This window comes from Pleurodeles waltl, chromosome 6 (assembly GCF_031143425.1).
Source record: "Pleurodeles waltl isolate 20211129_DDA chromosome 6, aPleWal1.hap1.20221129, whole genome shotgun sequence".
Classification (NCBI taxonomy): domain Eukaryota; kingdom Metazoa; phylum Chordata; class Amphibia; order Caudata; family Salamandridae; genus Pleurodeles; species Pleurodeles waltl.
This window is the reverse complement of record NC_090445.1, coordinates 451,973,515-451,993,179: the sequence shown is the minus strand read 5'-3', so window position 1 is coordinate 451,993,179 and position 19,665 is coordinate 451,973,515. Positions and strand designations below refer to the sequence as shown.

At 41.5% G+C, this 19,665-nt stretch overlaps 1 protein-coding gene across 1 annotated transcript in view; it reads left to right on the top strand.

The window, feature by feature from the left end:
* CTSE (cathepsin E) overlaps window positions 1–16,635 on the top strand; it is a 69,168-nt gene extending 52,533 nt beyond the window's left edge. The window contains exons 8-9 of the mRNA XM_069242126.1: window positions 2,425–2,523; window positions 16,471–16,635. Coding sequence (XP_069098227.1) covers window positions 2,425–2,523; window positions 16,471–16,635 — 264 coding nt within the window. The remainder of the gene's footprint in view (window positions 1–2,424; window positions 2,524–16,470) is intronic.
* Window positions 16,636–19,665: the final 3,030 nt, after the last annotated feature.

The window sequence follows — 19,665 nt, the reverse complement described above, 5'->3', positions numbered from 1 at the left end:
TCATAATATTTCATGATAAAAAGATCAGACCTATGGGCTTTGGACTATAACCAACTGGGACATACTATATTAAGTGTAAGCTTTCCACTAGGCAACTGCGAGGTATTCTGATAGCTGTTTCAGAAGAGATTAAATCGATCAAAGATGTTGGAGGGACAGCTGAGGTGGTCTTTTGGACCTTTTCACAGCTTTTGATATGGTATGCCATGCCGTTTTGTTAGTTCGTTTGTCTAATATTGGTATCTCTGGTCTGGTGCTCAACAACCTCTCATCTTTTTTGATGGATGGGTGCAGATGGTGTCACTAGATGAATGTAATTCCAAATCCTTCTCCCTTCCCTGTGTTGTCCCTCATAGGTCCTCGCTTAGCCCTACACTTTTCAATATATATGTGGCCCCCTTGACTAAGCTGATCCGCTCCTTTGGTTTTGCCAAGGTTGCGTATGCTCATGATACATAGATTGTGCTTTCTTTTTTTAGTAACTTGGAGGAAGTTGCTGACAGATTTAATAAGTGCATTCGTGCAATTGTCAAATGGACAACAGCTAATTGTCTGAAGTTAAATTTCAGACACAACAGAGATTTTTAGGGTGGTCTTTAACTCTGATCTGTCGTTTAGGGAGTAGATAAATAGACTGACATCCTCCTGTTTTTTGATGCTTAGATCCTGGAAAAAGGTGTTGCCTTATATTTCTTTCCAGCTGCAAAAAACAGTGGTCATCACCCTGGTCCTATCAAGGATAGATTACTGTAATGCCCTTTACAGGGGGGTTAAAAAGCTCCAGACCCTGCAGACTGCAACTACCCATCTTCTCAAAAATATTCCAAAACATAAGCTGGTGAATAAAGCTTTGGTGGAGCTTCATAGGCTTCCTGTAAGGAAGAGGGTTGCCTTTAAGGCACTTTGTCTGGCGCACAAAGCCTTGAATGATGTAGGCCCTGATTACCTTAGGACAAAATGCAAGTGGTGCCAACCTGGGAGAAGACTAAGATCTGCCTCCTCAGATTTAATCTCTGTTCCCAGGATAAAGAAAGCTTAGCTTTGTTCATTCCACCTGCCAGCTACGGAATAATTTGCATTTACACGTCAAAAGTCAGTCTAATGTGCTCAGCTTCTATAAACAGCTGAAATCTTGGCTGTTTTCTCTCCCTCTATACATTCTATGCCTTTGGTCAGTTTCCCATAGGTCTCTCCAGAGCCAAGACGCCCCTGGGTATTCACGCACACAGAAAATATAAAATATCAAATACAGTCAAAACATTGTGAATGTGCACAAATTGCATTTGGTCAAATAAAATACTATCTCTACTAAAAAGGCCTAGTAATGATTATTACGGGCAAATCTTTTATCCCTACAGGGTGTCAGAAGGGCAACCAACAGCAAAGCCCTAGCTTACTAGAGCAATCTGTGAGATTCCATACAACAAATTGCCAATCTGTAGCCTTTAATATAAAATAATATCAGCCCCTCCTTAAATGCCTATTGACTTTATCATTTGCTTTTCATAATGAATACTTCAAGCACACTGTCTTTATCATTATTTTTCATAATGAACAATTCAGGGCTATAGCCTTGATTTTTGGCCTTCCACCATTACCGGATCAGTGCTGCTGTGTGGAGTATGAGCTCTCTTACAAGGAAAGCATTGCAATATAAGCCCTGTTTTTCAGGGGAAGCACACAACATCTGCCTAAAGTAATGCTGTACTTAAGGCAAGCAACACATAGGCAGAGCCTAAGCTCCCCTGTCAGTGGCACTTCTGAAAACTCTTTTTCTGTTGATCACATAAGGTGTGGTGACCGCAGCCCTGTCAATCCAGACCTAAAAATTAGTGAAGACAATTACTATTTCAGACCTTCGAATTTCAGGTTTTAATCCTCAAAGAATATGGTCTTAAGAGGCAAAGTGATTTACCTGGTGGAAATTTCAGAGGTGTTATCTTACATTGTTCTTACATAGCACCAGATTGCCAATTTATTGGCCTTTTGTAAGTGTTTACCAGTTGCAAATAGTTTTTACACAATGTAAAGGCTGGTAAATGGGTTTTTATACATCTACTGAACCTGTCCAGTTCATTTTGATTTCATCTGAGAACTTGTTATTTGTGTCTATTGTTATCTGCTGCCAGTTTTACCTAACTGGTACATTTCACAGTGTTTTACCACTGTGCATATATAAGCCAACATCTAATTCTGTAGATGGATCTGTAGACACTGTTTGTAACAATGTAACAATTACCAGCGTCTCTATATAGGGTTTGAAAGATCCAATAGGAGCAACAGACGTCTGAATGAAGGCCGTAATAGTCTGTTGAATTTCAGTAGGGTTTGGTTGATTAATTCTCAGAAAATGTTTTTTGCTGATGTTAGAAATGCCTTGGTGTAATCTCTTACCTGTACTTATAGATGTTACTTTTTTTGCAGTATGAAGTGGACTGTAATAACCTGAATGACATGCCAGATATCACCTTTACCATCAATGGCATTGAATATACTATCACGCCTGAGAAATACACATTGTCGGTAAGAGATTATATATACCTACACCATTCTATAATTAGAACAAATAATCTATGGCCCTCAAATTCATACTCTACCTTTCAGAGTGCCTTTTTTACCACTGTCCTCCTCTCAGAACTCTTTAGGTTGAAAGTACACAATTTAATCTACTTTTACAACTTTTGCTGTTTACTACCTTTGCTGGATTTTTGAGTTTCCTATCCTTAACCTTCCTGACTCTTCTCGTACTTTCTCCCTTTGCCTACACCTCCTATTTGGTCACAATTATGTTTTTTTCCTCTCTACCTGTATATAGCGCCTTCTCAATGACTGCTTATCCATAGGAGCATGGGAGAATTGTCCACTTGCTCTCACAAGTCACCATGTATCTGATACACGTTACGTCAGATTTGACTTTTAAATTAAAATGGTGTGCCCCTGTAGCACCATTCATAAGTCTTCGTCAAGGAGCAGAGCTACAACACTTTCCAGACCTGCCAACTCACACAGTGCCATCATTTGACACACGATACTGGCTCCCCTTACACGGTCACCCAGTGAGCCAGTATCATACGGTGGCAGGGAAAAATAGCTGAAAACCACTGCAAACAGTGGTTTTCAGCCCCATTGTGGAGGCTTTTAATTGTAAATGTCCATTAATGGGTATGAAAACACCCCAGGACATCGGCAGCAGCCTCAGCAAGCTTTTGTTTATTTTTTAGCGGAGGGGGTTTTGGGCATGGGTGGTGGTGGGGACAAACGTGCCTTTTATGTGCTCCTCTGCTGGAGGCCATGTCTCCTCCTAGGCCACTTCGCACACTGAGAGTTTTTTGGTGAATTTGGCATGTCTGCCTTTCTCCTGGCATTAGGTAGGTGTAGCCAATCAAGATGTTGGCAGGATAAGGTGATTGTCAAATTAAGTGCATTGCGTATGTCAGGCTGACCAGTATGTTGTCTGTGGCTAGGCTGACATGTGCACTTCAATCCTCAGCAATTCTCTATGTTTCGGGGAGATGGAGGAAGCACAAACACAGACCCCAGGTCTCTGCTTGAATTCTGTGTTTACCTGCTCCTGGCAATCCTGGTGCTACTTTCATACTGATTACTATTATAAACAGTATGAGAGTAGTGGCTGGATTGGCTGCTACAGATGATGAAGAGACCCGCAGTCTTGGATCTAAGAGCATGGGGGCGGGAGGATTGCACATACATCTGTCTGTTTGCCAACTTCCAAGCCTTCTGGACATATGCTGCACAAGTGGTGTGTGGCATGCGTGGGTGTGTGACCTCCTATTTTAGGCTTAGATGACATGTAATAGGGCAGTGACATCTACTACCCTCAGAAGCCGACACAAATCTTTTGACTCAAAGGGGGGTAATACAATCATAAAATCATACAATAAGAACCAAATCCCATAAACAACAACAATGTTCAATACGAAGTCAGTAATTTCCAAATCGTGACCTATGTGGTCACGAATCACCACACCAACTTATTAAAGTTTAAACATTTACTTCCCTTATATTTACAATGCTATACTCTGGTAAATAATACGCAAAACCAGATGATAACAATACAGAACTAATACAGGTTGCCCAAAACGTCTAAAGAATCTTAGGCTGATAAGAGCAATCACCATTAAACTCTCAAAAAGAATTATACAGAAAAACAACATAATCATTTGAGGAATAGCAATAGATTTAATTAATTGTGCAGTTGAATCAGTCATAATCAATTAATAAACATTCAAATCAATTATTGGGTTGGTTATCCTTGCTACCAAATTCTAATTCGAAAAGCATGTGTCGGACTGGGCTTGGCAGTAGCAAACATTTAAATAAGACAAAAATGAATTTGGAAAACATCTAAACTATGTCGCTAACAAAAATGCAGTTGGATTTCTAAAAGAAACTTGCAAAAGGAAAACAAATGTACATTGGTTATACCTCACCTTAGAGTGACAACAGCTAGCAGAGTCTTTGTCAGCAGAGCAAAGGAACAGTAGGTCTTCAGCGATCACCAACAGGAACATAAAAGGGCAACAGTTCAGTAGTGTTGGGCCCAAGGTATCTGAACTGTTAAAATTATAAGTAAGTGGACATAATTGCTGTCAACTGGAACAGAGCTAGACAGAACTTTAACTGAAAAGAACTGAACTTACATCACCTAGAACTAATGAAATTCCCAAAATTCACTAGCTAGACGCTGATTGGACAAGACTATGGTGGTCATTCCGACCTAGGCGGGCGGCGGTTGCCGCCCGCCCGTCGGAAGCCGCCTGAATACCGCCCCGCGGTCAATAGACCGCGAGGGGTATTCTGACTTTCCCGCTGGGCCGGCGGGCGATCTGAATCAGATCGCCCGCCGGCCCAGCGGGAAAGCGCCTTCCACAAGGAAGCCGGCTCGGAATCGAGCCGGCGGAGTGGAAGGCGTGCGACGGGTGCAGCAGCACCCGTCGCGCTTTTCAGTGTCTGCATCGCAGACACTGAAAAGCCTAGTTGGGCCCTGTTAGGGGGCCCCTGCAGTGCCCATGCCATGGGCATGGGCACTGCAGGGGCCCCCAGGGGCCCCAAGACGCCCGTTCCCGCCGGCCAGGTTCTGGCGGTAAGAACCGCCAGAGCCAGGCCGGCGGGAAGGGGGTCGGAATCCCCATGGCGGCGCAGCATGCTGCGCCGCCATGGAGGATTCCCCAGGGCAGCGGGAAACTGGCGGGAGACCGCCAGTTTTCCCTGTCTGACCGCGGCGTTAGCGCCGCGGTCAGAATGCCCTTAGGGGCACCGCCGGCCTGTCGGCGGTGCTCCCGCGCCCCTTGGCCCTGGCGGATTGTATCCGCCAGGGTCAGAATGAGGGCCTATGAGGTGTGACAATGAACCACCAATCGACTTATTTTCTTTCTCCATTTTGTAACTTTCTTCATTCTTCCACGAGATAGGCCCCTGTTGACACTTTTCTTCGGATGTCAATTTCCACAGAATAATAACATTGTTGAAAACATAACACAGAACATGACATTTTACTAGTGTTCCTTCCTACCAGAAACTAAGGTCCATTGTTAAAACTTTCAATAGTTATCACAAGGAAATACAGAATGAAAGGAGTGAAAAGTAGTAGATTTCCACTGTGATCTTTCAATAGAATAGCTAATAGACAAGTTTGCAAAAAAAATTCTGTGAAGTCAGCATATCATCTGAAAACTGTACTGTGAAAAAGTACTAAAACTTGGGACTTTTACTAATGCTAATGCATGAGGAATAAAACAATTTCATTAATCAAATCATATAAGCCTTAATTAGTTTTCATGACTCTTGATTAACAGCATATATTTCAAAACGTATTTAGTACATTATTTAATCAATGAATAATATTTTCAAATCATTTGTTTTCTTCATCATTAATGATCTTTTGTCAGTACAAATGGTTATGATTCATCAAAATATATTTTCAACGTTATTTATTATTTCACATAAAACATTTATTATTTCACATAGAACTTGAGAAGGTGGACACTATGTCAATCACATTTAAAACATGCAGGTTATCCATTTCTAGGACGCTTTTCTCTAATTAGACCTTTTAGTAAACAGCAGTGTTACAATTTGTTTACTCATATTTTTTTAATAATGTTTGCTCTCTAACACATGCAAATGGCAAAAAAAAAATTATTTTTTTCTGTAGATCTGAATTTGGCCAGAAAATAAAGTTGATTTTTTGTTTGTGTTTTTGTAAACCACATCCCAGCCGTTCTTTGTCATGCAATCCCACTCTGCCGCTAAGCATCGATTCCACCTGTATTTACTTTTGGGTTGGAGTTATGAGGTTTTTCAAGGTTATTGTTGCTTACTACTTAATGTTCAGTAGCCCACATGTAATGGATAGACACAATCTATTTTGGGCTTTAAAGTAAAAGATACGGTTCGGGTGCAGAAAGGCCATTTGTTTGCTATGTCAGTAGAAAGATAGTAAAGTTTTCCTCTTCTTGGTTTAGATTTCTGAAGCTGATCTGCTCTTGCCCCTACATGCTTGGTGGTTTGTACCTCCTGGGTCTGAGGGTTATCCCCTCCCTCTATCCCTTCTGGTTTGGGGTGAGTGCTGGAGACAAGCTTTCATGAAGACAGAGGGGGGATGGATTCACCCAGGCAGCATGTGTGGATCACTAATCGTGAGAGCCAAGCTTTAGGTTTCACTATGGGCCTCCCTGAAGAGACATTCTTTGTGCCCTATAACTGGCACCCATTACCAAATGCACACTTGGACTGACACCCCACTCTTGTAGACATTGTCTATCATAAGCATAACATACTATTCCTATCGGAGACTCATCTTCCCAGCCATGGACATAAAGCGCTTTTAAAATATTCAAACAGTACACCCCTTGATTTGAGTGTTCATAGGCTGCCTAAAGGTGCATGAAGGGTGCAAAACTTCTTTACATTACATTGTGTCCTCTACATGTACAAGTCGAACAAAGGAAAACACTATGCAGGGGCCATCCTCTGCTAATCTAAGGTGTCAGGACTCAGCAATTGCTCACGCTGAGGACTTCTGAATCCTGGCCTGACTTGTCCAATTCGGAGGAGAAAACAGAAAGGGGATGAAGCGTTTGTCCCTACCCTGTTCCTCATGCATTTTTCCAATTTGCTCTAAAATCCACTAGTTTATCCTCTATTTTTCAAAAACGTCTCATGGAAAGACCCCTCCCAAACCACCAAATTAGTACTTCTGTAGTGCTTAAATAATTACTGATACTGAAGTCTCCAGTAAGACTTTTTAGTTTGGACTAATTTCCTTTCCTGTAGAAGGTAGTCAAAATAAATTTATATTTTCATGCATCATGGGTATGTCTGATGAACCCACAGTTCCTTTGTGGCAAAGAGGTCACCTGTACTTTCACCTTAAGTGAGTTCTGCAAATCATCAATACAGCAATGGTGGAACGTAATGTGCCACTCATGGCAATGTTGTGACCCTATAACTAGAGCAGTACTGAGACAAACTACAAGTGCTGTGTTATATTTCAATGTTGTTTTCAAATACTCTTACTACTAGCTTCTTTTTGGAGTTGAAAACTGAGAGATGCTGGCTCCACACAGAACAGCACAAATGACACTTAACAGGAAATAGGAATGTTTTCAAAGTTTTCCTGAAAGAAGGGTAACCCACAAATGATCGCATGGCTTGTGCAAAGTTTCCAAAGTTTTTCAGCTAGGGCTGTGAATGACCAGCCGCTGTATTTATGCTTTCTAATGCTGGAAATGCACAACAGTTAAGTAGTCAAGGAACAGGGGGTTTAGGCTTATCTACAGAGAGGGAATTTCTGCACTAAAGAATATGCACAAAACTCACTGGATGATACACAGTGATTTGGTAAAATGCTCCCTGATCAACTGAAAGCCAGTTCATGGAATTGACGGGTTTTACTACAACTAGCTCCAGGTTACCCTTGCAGGTGACAGTGCGCTTTACAAATACACATAACATAACATAACATGGGTGGTACATCTAAATATCAAGCCCAAGAATATTGCATACAATAATATTGTTAACAAAATATTGAGGCTCGAAATACAGAAAGGTAAGTGTATATAAAGAAATGTAGTATTCTTTATTCCACAAATACATTCCTTGTAGATATATATCATCAAGGTACATATATGTGGAGATCGGTATAGGAAATGTATACTTACTTACTTTTCGATATTTTGTTTTGGTATTTTGTCCTTGATATTTGGATTCCTCGATATTCTGAATTTGATCTTCAGGTGCACAATGAATTGATTGTTAATATTTCTTTGAGATTGCAATTGAACATGCTGCTGCGATTGATGGCAAGAAACGGTCTGAGAGTCTCTGCAGGCTAGTGACCATACTATGGATTCCTAGTCCTCTAGAAACACTTACCTTCAGCTTGCTGTGCACCATCCATCGATTAATTGCAGCTAGACACTCAGCGAAGTTCTGTGCTATAGATTGTGAATGAGCTTAAGAGAAGAAAAGAATGTGGGAGAAAAGAAGAGCCCTGGTCAACTATGTAGTTAGCAAAACATGAGTGAAGTGATGTCATAGAGATTGTGCAGTCTGTGCGACAAAAAGGATTTCATCCAGTCCAAAAAATTGTCAGATTCCACTCTTTGTTAGTTAAGTGAGCAAGATGGCGGGATAACAGTGTTGAAGAATGTAGACAGATTGAATAGAACTAAAACCCATCAACAGGCTCTAATCCTAGGTCATTCAGTTCAGGAATCATTACCCATTATCTATTGACCACTCCCACATTGCACAGACTAACATATTCTTCTCACAGACTAACCAACAGAGTTTTTGGATCACCTCCCCTGGAGTTTCCATTGGTACAGAAAAGATAAGATTTGATGATAATTGCTCAGACCAGAAGGATGGGCCTGGGGTTTATTTAGGAAGTCTAGTTACCAAATTTGAAAACAATATTCAGGAATGTTATTGATGTACCAGAGTGGTTTCTGAATCAATAACATCAGTGTGATTTTTTTTTTATTAAACAGCGTCAAAGGCTAGGATCTAAAGTGTAACCAGAGCACTCACTTGCTTTGTCAGTGATGCAAATTGTTAGAATCAAAGGAGATCAAAGCTGCATTAAATTTGTATTAAGAGGTCAGCTGAAAGCAGTTTCTGGAGGTAAAAAGGCAGATATAGGGAATGTTGACTACACCAGAATTCCTTTATGGATTTATTCATATTTTTACAGAAGAACCACACAATGTCTGTGATGGAGGAACAACTGACTGTATGCACTTACAATTTCTCTAGAATTTCTCAGTCCACACAGAACCTCGGAACTCCTTTTCTTGTAATGACTATGCCTCTCTTTACAAATGTCTCTAGTTTCTCTTTTAGCTTGAACAAATGTAATCACATTCATTTGTTTTTTATTAAACCAAACCTATTTGATAGTTGGCTTTTCACTCTTTAGGTAGACTCTATAAATTGAAGGAGCTGGCTAGAGTCCATGGTGGCTTTGAAAGACAACCCTTCAATTCACTCATGTAAAGAGACTTTCAAGACTGCCACTGAATTGGATCTGATGATGCTCCATTGGAGCACTCTCTCAGAGGCAGGCAGAACAAAGTGACAAGTATAATGTAATGCCCCGACCATATTGATGGGGTCGAAGGAATAAGTAGTTGACCCTCTGATTACTGTCATGTTTTTGTAGCGTATTGTTAATCTCATTTCTGTTTCTGAAGTATTGGCATGAGTTTTGAGGGTGCCCTGGTGCCTGGGAAGAATTTCCTCTCCCCGGTTCCAGTTCACAAAACACCAGCTCTCAGATGAGACACCATCACCAATCTTCCCTATAAAGGTTGACTGAACATTTGGACTTGGCGAAGAATGTGGTAGTCAGAATCATTCAATCACAAATCAATGACATTATACTGTAAATAATTTAGACACCGTGAACAATTTAACACTAAATCCAACTCCAAACTGAATAAAATTTCAAAGCTTTGTTACAATCCTAAAATCAATGTCACATGTATGGTGCACAAAACTAAGTTCTAAACATACATGAAAACCATAAGCTGACCGAAACAACTGAAAAGGTTTAGCCTACTAAGCATCAATACTGTTAGACACTCTGAAAGAGTAATGTAAACTAATAGCAACACAATATGCACATTATTGTTAGAATTCAAAGCAGATGATGGTGACATCAGTAAATTATCAAAATACATTTTAACATTCAATTTCAGATTTTAGGTTTCAGAGCTGGGCCATTCCTATAACTAACACGAATTTGGACTTGCATGTGTGGGAGCGGGCTAATATATGCGGACAAAAGCAAAAATAAAAGAAAGACAAAACATTTGTTTTTAACATCTAGCTAGGGTAACACACTATAAAAATATGCCGGTGTTAGTACCTAACTGGAAAATAAACATGAAACCACATTTAGTTATACCTCTCCTCATGGGACAGCAGACAGTTGTAGTTCATCAGGTAGGATGGTCACTTTCTTATGGTTTCAGCTGACAACAGCCTCAACACAGTGCAGAACAGGGGCAGTACACAGGACAAATCAGCAGTTCAGAATTAGTTAAACTTATTAGTACTGGACCACATAACAGAATAGGGCAGTTAAGATTATGACAAGGAAACTTATAAGGGGGCTTTAGAGAATAGTAGAATGATAGCAAGATTAAACAGACTCTGACAGAGTTCTGAACAACACTGAGGCAGAAATGGAACTAACTAGAACTTTCTCAGGACAGATTGACTTCGACCGAGACCTAACTCAAGGCTGACCTCAATTTCATAGTTCCTCACTAATTAAACATATGCACAATCCATTCATTGGTCCTTCAGGTGGGTGCGTTTCGGATGTCAATTGCAGCATCTAATCGCTGCAGATGGCACCACCACCAATTCTGTTACTTTTGAGAATCTTCTCAGCAAATGTGCATTGTCGTCAGATGATTTTACACATTTCTAACAAAATATTGCATTCCCTAATTATTTGTTACTTGAAATCCTTTCTCACAACACACAATAAACTAGACCAATACTTTTCACATGAGAACTGCAAGCTTCCTGTCCTGTTCAATATCTAGAACAAATAGTGCTATATTGTTATTTCTAAAACATGTCTCTTACCTACAATACAATATGACATTCAACATTCACATTAACAGCCTAGGAACAGGATTCAGGTCAGAGGGGACAGAATAAACGTTACTGCAATGTTAACCTCTCAGGCCTAGTCAAGCTAAGAAGCCTTAATACACATTAATACATTCTATACATTAATAAACCTTTTGCGCACCTTACAATTCATAAATGCAAAGCAAATTATTTATTTAAAAAATGCTAGAACAATTTTAGACACACATTTATGTACTGAACACTTGTAACTTGCATTAATAAAATTCATTTATTGAAATATGAGTATGATTAATTCATATTCATTTAGTACTCCCCATGCCAGTCAATATTATTTCACACTAGTACTTCATTCAATATGAATACAAAACGTTCATGTTAAAACATGGTGTTAAATACGAATGGTGGCCATGGTTCACCATAACTCAAATGTGCACATATTGCAACTCATGTTATTTTCTCTGTTAGGCCTTTAAATGTAGGTTAATTAGTCAGCATATTCTTAACTTCTATGCCACTAATACATTAATACAATCTGATCTCTCTCACTTTCAAAATGAATGTAGGGGGATACTCCCTTTATCCATAGCCCAGTTGATAAGTGAGGTTTGCAGTGTAACCTACCATCAATGTGCTAATTGAGGGGCTAACATAAAGACTAATAATAGAAAATTTCCTTCTGTACTCTATTTCTTACAGCTGACTATGTTCCTTTACTGTGCATTTATGTAGGAGGTTTCCACTGCGGTTTTGTATGTCTGCGTGAGGGTAATGAAGGAAGGTACCTCTGTTTTAGGGGCTGTGATGCACTTACTTCAATTTTGTCTGGCCAGATTGAAACACTTTTGTTGTTGCAATGTTCATCCAGTATTTGGTTAGCTTGTTTCCTCTCTGTTGTCCCATATGTGGGCATCACTTACATCCACGTCGAACGCCGTTAACAAAAACAAAGTGCTGCACATTATTCCTGCTTTTAGTTTCTAAACTAACATTGTACTTGCATTTATGTCATATATGTAGAGAGTGCACATTCTGCCTTAATAATGGCTTGAGGGGCTACTTAACTCTTGTCCCAATCTTGGAGAGTTAGAATGTGGTGGCTTGTTTGCCACACAATTGCAATTGCTATTGCAGTTGCTACCAGGCGCTGAGTAGTGAAAATACAGTGTCTAGAGAAATACATACATGATAGCCAAACCAAAAGGTTCAAGTAACAGTCAAGTTGACCTGCTTAGCCACATACATTTTGTTAGACCTGTTAGCTCTTGGTGTGGTCTCCCCTGTCTTTTTGGCTTCTCACCTCCTGTTTTGATCCTGTGCTGAATTTTGTTTTTGCTGGCTTTAGGACTCTGGGCACCTTACCACTTCTCACCAGTGCTAACTGCAAGTGATCCCAGTCCAAATGGTATTACTGGCATACTTGATGTACTAGTGAGTCCCTAGAATAGTGCACCCTGTGTGCCCAGGGCCTGTAAATCAAATGCTACTAGTGGGCATAAAGCAATGACTGTGCAGCCCACAGGAGTAGCCTTGTAAATATGTCTCAGACCTGCCACTGCAGTGTCTGTGTGTGCAGTTTTGAACTGCCAGTTTGACCTGGCTAGTGCACCCACTTGCCAGGCCCAAACCTTCCTTTTTACTACATGTAAGTCCCCCTAGGGTAGGCCCAAGGTGAGCCCCATTGGCGGTATTCAGTGAATTTAAAAGGTAGGACATGTACTGGTGTGTTGTACGTGTCCTGATAGTGAAATACTGCGAAATACGTTTTTCACTATTGCAAGGTCTATCTCTCCCATAGGGTAACATGGGGATTGCCTTGAAATATAATATAAGTATAATTTCCCATCAGGAGCAGCTAGAAATATGGAGTTTGGGGTCGCTGAAATCACAATTTAAAAATACAAATGTTGGTGAAATTGTTTTTTGAATTGTCAGCTTGAAAATGTCACTTTCAGAAAGTGGGCATTTTCTTGCTTAACCATTCTGTGCCTCTGTCCGGCTGTGGAATGCACATCTGGGGCAGGATGACAGTTGTGTGGTTTGTGAATTCATTCTAGACAGTCACACAAAGGGAGCTGAGGTGTGCCCTGCATATCCTGATGGGTCTGCCTGGGCTAAAATGGGGGGAGGTGCTGACACTTTCACCTGAATAGGACTGTGCCTGTCCTTACACAAAGCAGTCTCTAACCCCCTAGAGTGTGTCTGGTGCAATGGTAGGAAAGGCAGGGTCTTGAGTACTACAAAGACTTTCCTTTGAAGTTTGCCTGCTTCAAAAGCCGAAATGAGAATAAGTACCTGACCTGTGAGACCACAACTTAAGAATCCTTCTGGACCAAGGACATTCTGCCATGAAGAAGAGCTGGATGCTGTAGGAGGAACTGCCACTCTGCCTATTGCTTTGCTGTGCTGGCCTGCAGCTTGCTGCTTCTGTCCTGGGAGTGAAATGACTGGACTCTGCTTTCTACATCCTGCTTTCCAAGGTTCTCCAAGGGCTTGAACTGAGCTTATCTCCTGTTAAGAAGACTCAGGGACATAAAAGACTTCGCCTACCAGTGCCTGGGCTCTTCTGCTGAGAGTCCTGACTTGCCAATGGAAGTGGAAGGTGGTGACCTGAAGAAGAAAATCCATCCACTGTGCACAGCTGCTGAAAAATCTATGCAGTGCCTGGCCTGCAGCTGCTAAATTGAGGCAGAGCCTGTCTTGCTGCAGAAGAATTGATGCAACGCCTGTTTCAGTGCTGATCCATCAACACAGTGCATCGTCGCTGGGCGTCATTTTTTTATCGACCCAGCACTGCGGTAAGGAACCAACACATCACCTCACTTGCAAGGAAAGAATCGAAGCATCGCCTCACTTGCAAGGAAAGAATCAACGCATGGCCTCCCCTGCACAGTAAAGAATCAACGTATCGCTAGCTATTCCGACACATCACCTCCTTTGCAGCCAGCATCATCTTTGTTTTTTGACGTACACCAGGTACTGTGTGTTAAAAGGATATAACCATTGATTCCTATGGAGTAAGACTTATTTAAACCTTTAAAAAGTGATATATTTACTTGTGTATGTTGGAATATTGGATTTTTGTTGTTTTGGTCTTGTTTAATTCAGATAAACATTGGCTATTTTCCTTAACTGGTGTGGAGTGCTGTTGTGGTGTTCTCACTGTGTTAGTGTGTGTGTGTGTGTGTGTGTACAAATACTTAGCACATTGCCTCTGAGATAAGCCTGACTGCTTGAGCCAAGCTACAAAGGGGGCGAGCATGGGTTATCTTAGCTGTGTGACTCCCTTACCCTGACTAGAGTGAGGGTCCCTACTTGGACAGGGTGCAGACCACTGCCATTGAGAGACCCCACTTCTAACATTGGTGATCAGTGGTGAGGATAGGACTGTATGTGTACTTTGCATACAGTGATTGGTGTACACGTCTTCTATATTGCAGACCACTGCTCAACCACATACTGTTTTTTCTTTTTTTGGCCCTCTCTTCTTTTTGCCATCTTGAAACTTTGCAAATTTTTGATTATCCACAATCATGTCTCAGTCTGGGGAGCCATCAGCAGTTGCTGCAGATTTGGCGAGCAGGAGAGGTTGGAAACCTATTCGTGCCTCAGCTCAAAAAGTTCAGTAAGGAGCTCAATTGTCGTATTAAAAGCCTCACTAGAAAGGAGAAGCTGCAATGGGTGCTGAGGGCCTGGTTGGCAGCAGAGGAGGCTGATGAGCACAAAGAGGAAGAGACCTGCACTGCCCATAGGACACACTTATTTTTCTTGAATCCACCCAACAGGCTACAACCTAAACTACCAAAACAGAGGAACCAGACACCTATTAGGCAAATTGTTTGCTAGCTTAGTTGTATGAAAACAAATGTTTTTGTTTTTAGATGTGTCATCTTCTATGGTTACCAGCTAGTGGTGTAGATATTGCTTTAGACCACACAAATTACAACGTGCTATCCTTTAGGTGTAACCAAGTTTGCAATCCTTTTCATAGATTTATTTTCTTTCTTCACATCACAATCACCACAAAGGGCCTGATAACAACTACTCTAAAGGGATAATACACTCAAAATGCGACACCTTGGGGGTTCAGAATTTATCAGTTCTAAAAAACAGCACCTGTGTTGAGTACTTTCTGTTTAGTGAGGAAGATGCAGATTTTGGCGCTTTCCGCTATGAAATCGGCATGTTGCAGTATATACTGGGCCTTTGCGCCTCTTTAAACGCCAGCAGGTTTGGTATGTTGAAATGTATGGGAGTGTGTGAACTTCACTGAGAGCCGGGTATAATAAATTAACGCACCATTTACAATTTTGATCCCGGTGCAAACAGATCACAATGTACCTGTGCACATGTAATCAGTCTCTAAGCTGTTTTCTAATGAGTTCATCAAGTCTGTTCTCAAAATATAAGTGTCATATGATTTCTTACGTTTTACGTGTCAAAGCTATCATTGCGTGAGACATCGCTTATTAATACCCATGAGACATACTTTAGTGTGGGGAAGGCCTCTTTGATTGAGGCAGGTACAACAAATTACTTGTACCAAAACCTGGCATCTAGCCATACAAACTATACAAATCTGGCTTCACTAATACAATGTAAAAGCCACCCATCCACATTCTATCTCCCCTAAACAACTATATACATTTCCTGTACTACGCATACCGCCCCAGTCTCTGTTCACACCCAAAACTTAACTTCTCAAACTGTTCAATGCCCATCAAAATATTGACATTCTGTAACTTTCGAACTTATCCCTCCCTCCCCCTGTTGCATCTCTGAGCTGTGTTAACCTGGCCAGCTTCAGTGAAACAACTTCCAAACTGTTTAAGCTACCTGCCCCGCAGGTCTGCACCTGCTCAATAGCGACAAACTTAAGCCTCACACAGATGGCATTACACAGTCACAAAACAACAGAAAGAACCTGCCTCACCAAACACTGCCATCCACAGAAGTCAATTGTGAATCACCCGCCAATCAGAATCAAACCCCTCTTTAACCCAGAGCGGGAGGGTGGGGAAAAAAGCCTCTCTATGCTGCTGCCGATGAACTGCCTCCCCCAAAACTTTCACCCAGCCTACCTCTCTTCTAAACCTCACCCCCTCGCTAATCCTACCAATCCTGTCTCGAACTCCCTTTCAGGTCGCACCACTCGCCAGACACCCCAGGGGATGCAGCCTTACTCACACTGCCACCCCCCTCCAAACCCCCTGAACATTTGTTTTGCAATACAATAATATAGCAGTTGTATTTATTGGTTAATCATTAATATATTACTATTCATTACTGCAATTTCATTTTAGTATTTCTCTCTGTGTTCTGAATTTTTCTCCCCAGGAGGATTCAGAAGGGATGACCTACTGCACCAGTGGATTCCAAGGTCTCGACATCCCACCTCCTGCTGGCCCACTATGGATCCTAGGAGATGTTTTTATTGGACAATTTTACTCCGTCTTTGATCGTGGAAACAACAGAGTGGGACTGGCACCAGCAGTACCATAAAGAGAAGACCCAGAGCAGAAATAAACGAAACACATCTTTTCTCCTGCAAAGTGTAATTTGTTCGGGTTAATACCCGTAGGATAAATAGCAATGGGTACTTAGAAGCAGATATAATTCTGAATTTAAAGGGATACATTCTCACATTCCTTGAGCTTTTTGTTTGAGGAAATCTGACTGGTAATTTGTCTTGGTCAATTTATTTCAGTTTTTTGTTATTGAAATGAGCCCTCAAAGTACTTTTAGACAGATTTACAAAATAAAGTGGAACAGTTAAATGCATTTAAATACATATACAAAAAATCTCGAGGCAGAAAAAACAGCAAGTCAGCCAGCAAGATTGGTATTTACTGGTGGCTGCACTCATTTAAATATGTACTACAAGGGATTGAGGAAGAGCAACAGTCCAGGGTAACCTATGATTGTGCTGCAATGGCCAGTCTTGGGCTCTTGACTAGGTGGGATGGCTAGAAACACATTTAAATGGATGTATCTGATGTGAGTACAGTTTAACTACCCAAATGCCTAGTCACTGTAATATTTCTGTAAAAATAAAATTATACAGAGAACCACACTCCTTCAAAAAAACTCAAACGGGATAATAATTCTTCCAACAAGGGTTTTGACACAAATCTGTCTTAACATAAAAAGATAAAGCTGCAAACTTGAATGAGGATGGAGAAAACTAAGGACACCGCACACAGAGAAATTTGGAAAGTGCACATGAGAAATTATCACAAGGCTAACTAGAAAGCAAAGAAGCAAACCGAATTACCCAAACTTCAAACCACACTAAATAACTGTTTAAAATCTATCAGGAAATATTTGACCCAGAAGCAGTGAAGAAGCACCACAGTGAATCAATCCAACTTTGGGAAGAACTGCTGGACCATCTTCGAGAATAAAACCTCAAAGAATCGATCCAACATCCAAGAGAATCAGGAATCCTCCCCTTTCCTCTACACTGACATTTCAAGCTCTCAATCGCATTTCTCAGCAATGAGCATCAATCAAGTTCTCAAAACCGCAAGTAAATTAAAGGCCAGGCACAATGTGACCTTGTTCTAGAGTGCCATGCGCTGTAATTGCCTGACACAGGTCAACCATTTCCCCTTGTGGCTCCCACATTTTAATTGCACTTTAATTGCCCTCATCCAGCGTGGCGTCCTTGAATCTGTTATCTGGAGATGGACTCCTGCTGGAGCCCTCGAACACAGTCACGCTTTCTTCTCCTCCCTCGGTCACCGTGTGCTGCCTGGTTAAATTTTCACCAGGAGTAAACAACAATGGAGAGAGTGCCGCCCAACCATATCTCTGCAATAGTTGACTTGGTGGCAATCAATTAACACCTTTTATCAGTTTGATGTTGGCCAGGTATGTGTCTTGGCAGTGCCTTGAAAGGGGTCAGAGCCACAGCAGCCAAGCTGGATGCCGCCTCTCCTCCCCCGCAGACACACTGCCTCAGTTCACAAATTGGTTTCATTCCAAAGACATACAAAAGTCACATTCGTTCTCAAGGTTTCTAAAAGGTAAGTGATGTCCCCATAAATGTTACCAAAACGCGTGCAGATTACATAGAGACAGCAGAATTGGCTGGAGATGCGCTCAGGCTGCGCGAGGAAAATAATGTCTCCTGAGTGCCCAATATTTGAAATGTTTTGTAGGTCTAGCTGAATAATTTGTGCAATATTGACCACGTAGACAGCAGACGCACACACAACTGTTTCGTAGCAATTAATTAGTGGTGGTAAAAACTAGTTAACAGGACCGGACTTATGTCAGTACCCTCAAAATAATGTCAGTTTAAGTTACCACCTCAGGGGTTCAAGCCAACATACTGCACGTAGGTCCCTGGAAGTGTGTGTGTGGGGGGGGGGAGGGGGGGCATACACCTTGCACTGTAACTTGAGACTTCGAGGTTGCGGCTGGATATCTGCAAAAAAATGCATTGCTACACTAAGCCCTCCAATTAGGATTCAAACCTGTACCCAAAGGAGCAGCCATTAAATTTAAATATCCCCCACGTTGAACAAAAACGATGATGGCTCCAAGCGAGCAAAGCAAGTGAGCAAGACCCACCCCAAAAGAGCAGCCTTGTCTCTTCTATCTAAGCATCTATTCATTCATCCTTCCCCCTTCCATCCACTCACTAATATGCACCATTATTTCACCTTTGCATTCTGTCATTCATCCATTTTTTCATCCATCATTTGTCATTCATTCTTTCACCATCCATTCATCCATCTATCCTTTCACTCATACTCCCTTTCACCTATCCGTTCACCAATCCATCCTTTCACCCACCAATGCGTCCTTTCACCCATCCACACTTTCATTAACCACACATCTCTTCACCCAACTATGCTTCCTTTCACTCATCCACCCCTTCATTCATCCTTTCACACACCACATGTCCTTTCATCTATCCTTTCTCCCACTCACGTATCCTTCCCCAACCCATGCATCCTTTCACATGTCCATCAATTTTTCCCACACACATATGCATCCTTTCACCCACCCATGCATCCTTTCAGCCACCCTTTCGTTCTACCACCCATATCGTGTTTTTCATCCATCCTTTCGTCGACCCCTGCATCCTTTCAAGCACCATTCGTTCAACCACCCACACATCCTTTCACCCATCCTTCTAACATTCCACCCTTATTTCCCTTTTTTGTCAGCCATCATTCTTTAGCTTTAATCACGAGCTTCTATGTGCCAAGTTACAGACGGACGATGCAAACAAAGACCTGAACCCATGCTGTAGCTGCTAAAGCGAGGGTTCATGACACCTCTGCTTGTAACTTGCAGATTGCTCACAGTGGTCAATAGTCGACCTTTTAACCACTTGAGCCAGTCTATCCCTTTTCCCAAGCTACCACCTCTGCCTGCCTTCCCCTTATCTGCGGGAAAGGAGAGGGGTGATTAACGGGGAAGATGCACTGTGGGATGGGTGGTCAAAGTAACCATGGCTACCAAGCTGCTCGGTCTGCTTAATTATTTAGCCAGAAACAGATGCGTGAATAGATTAAG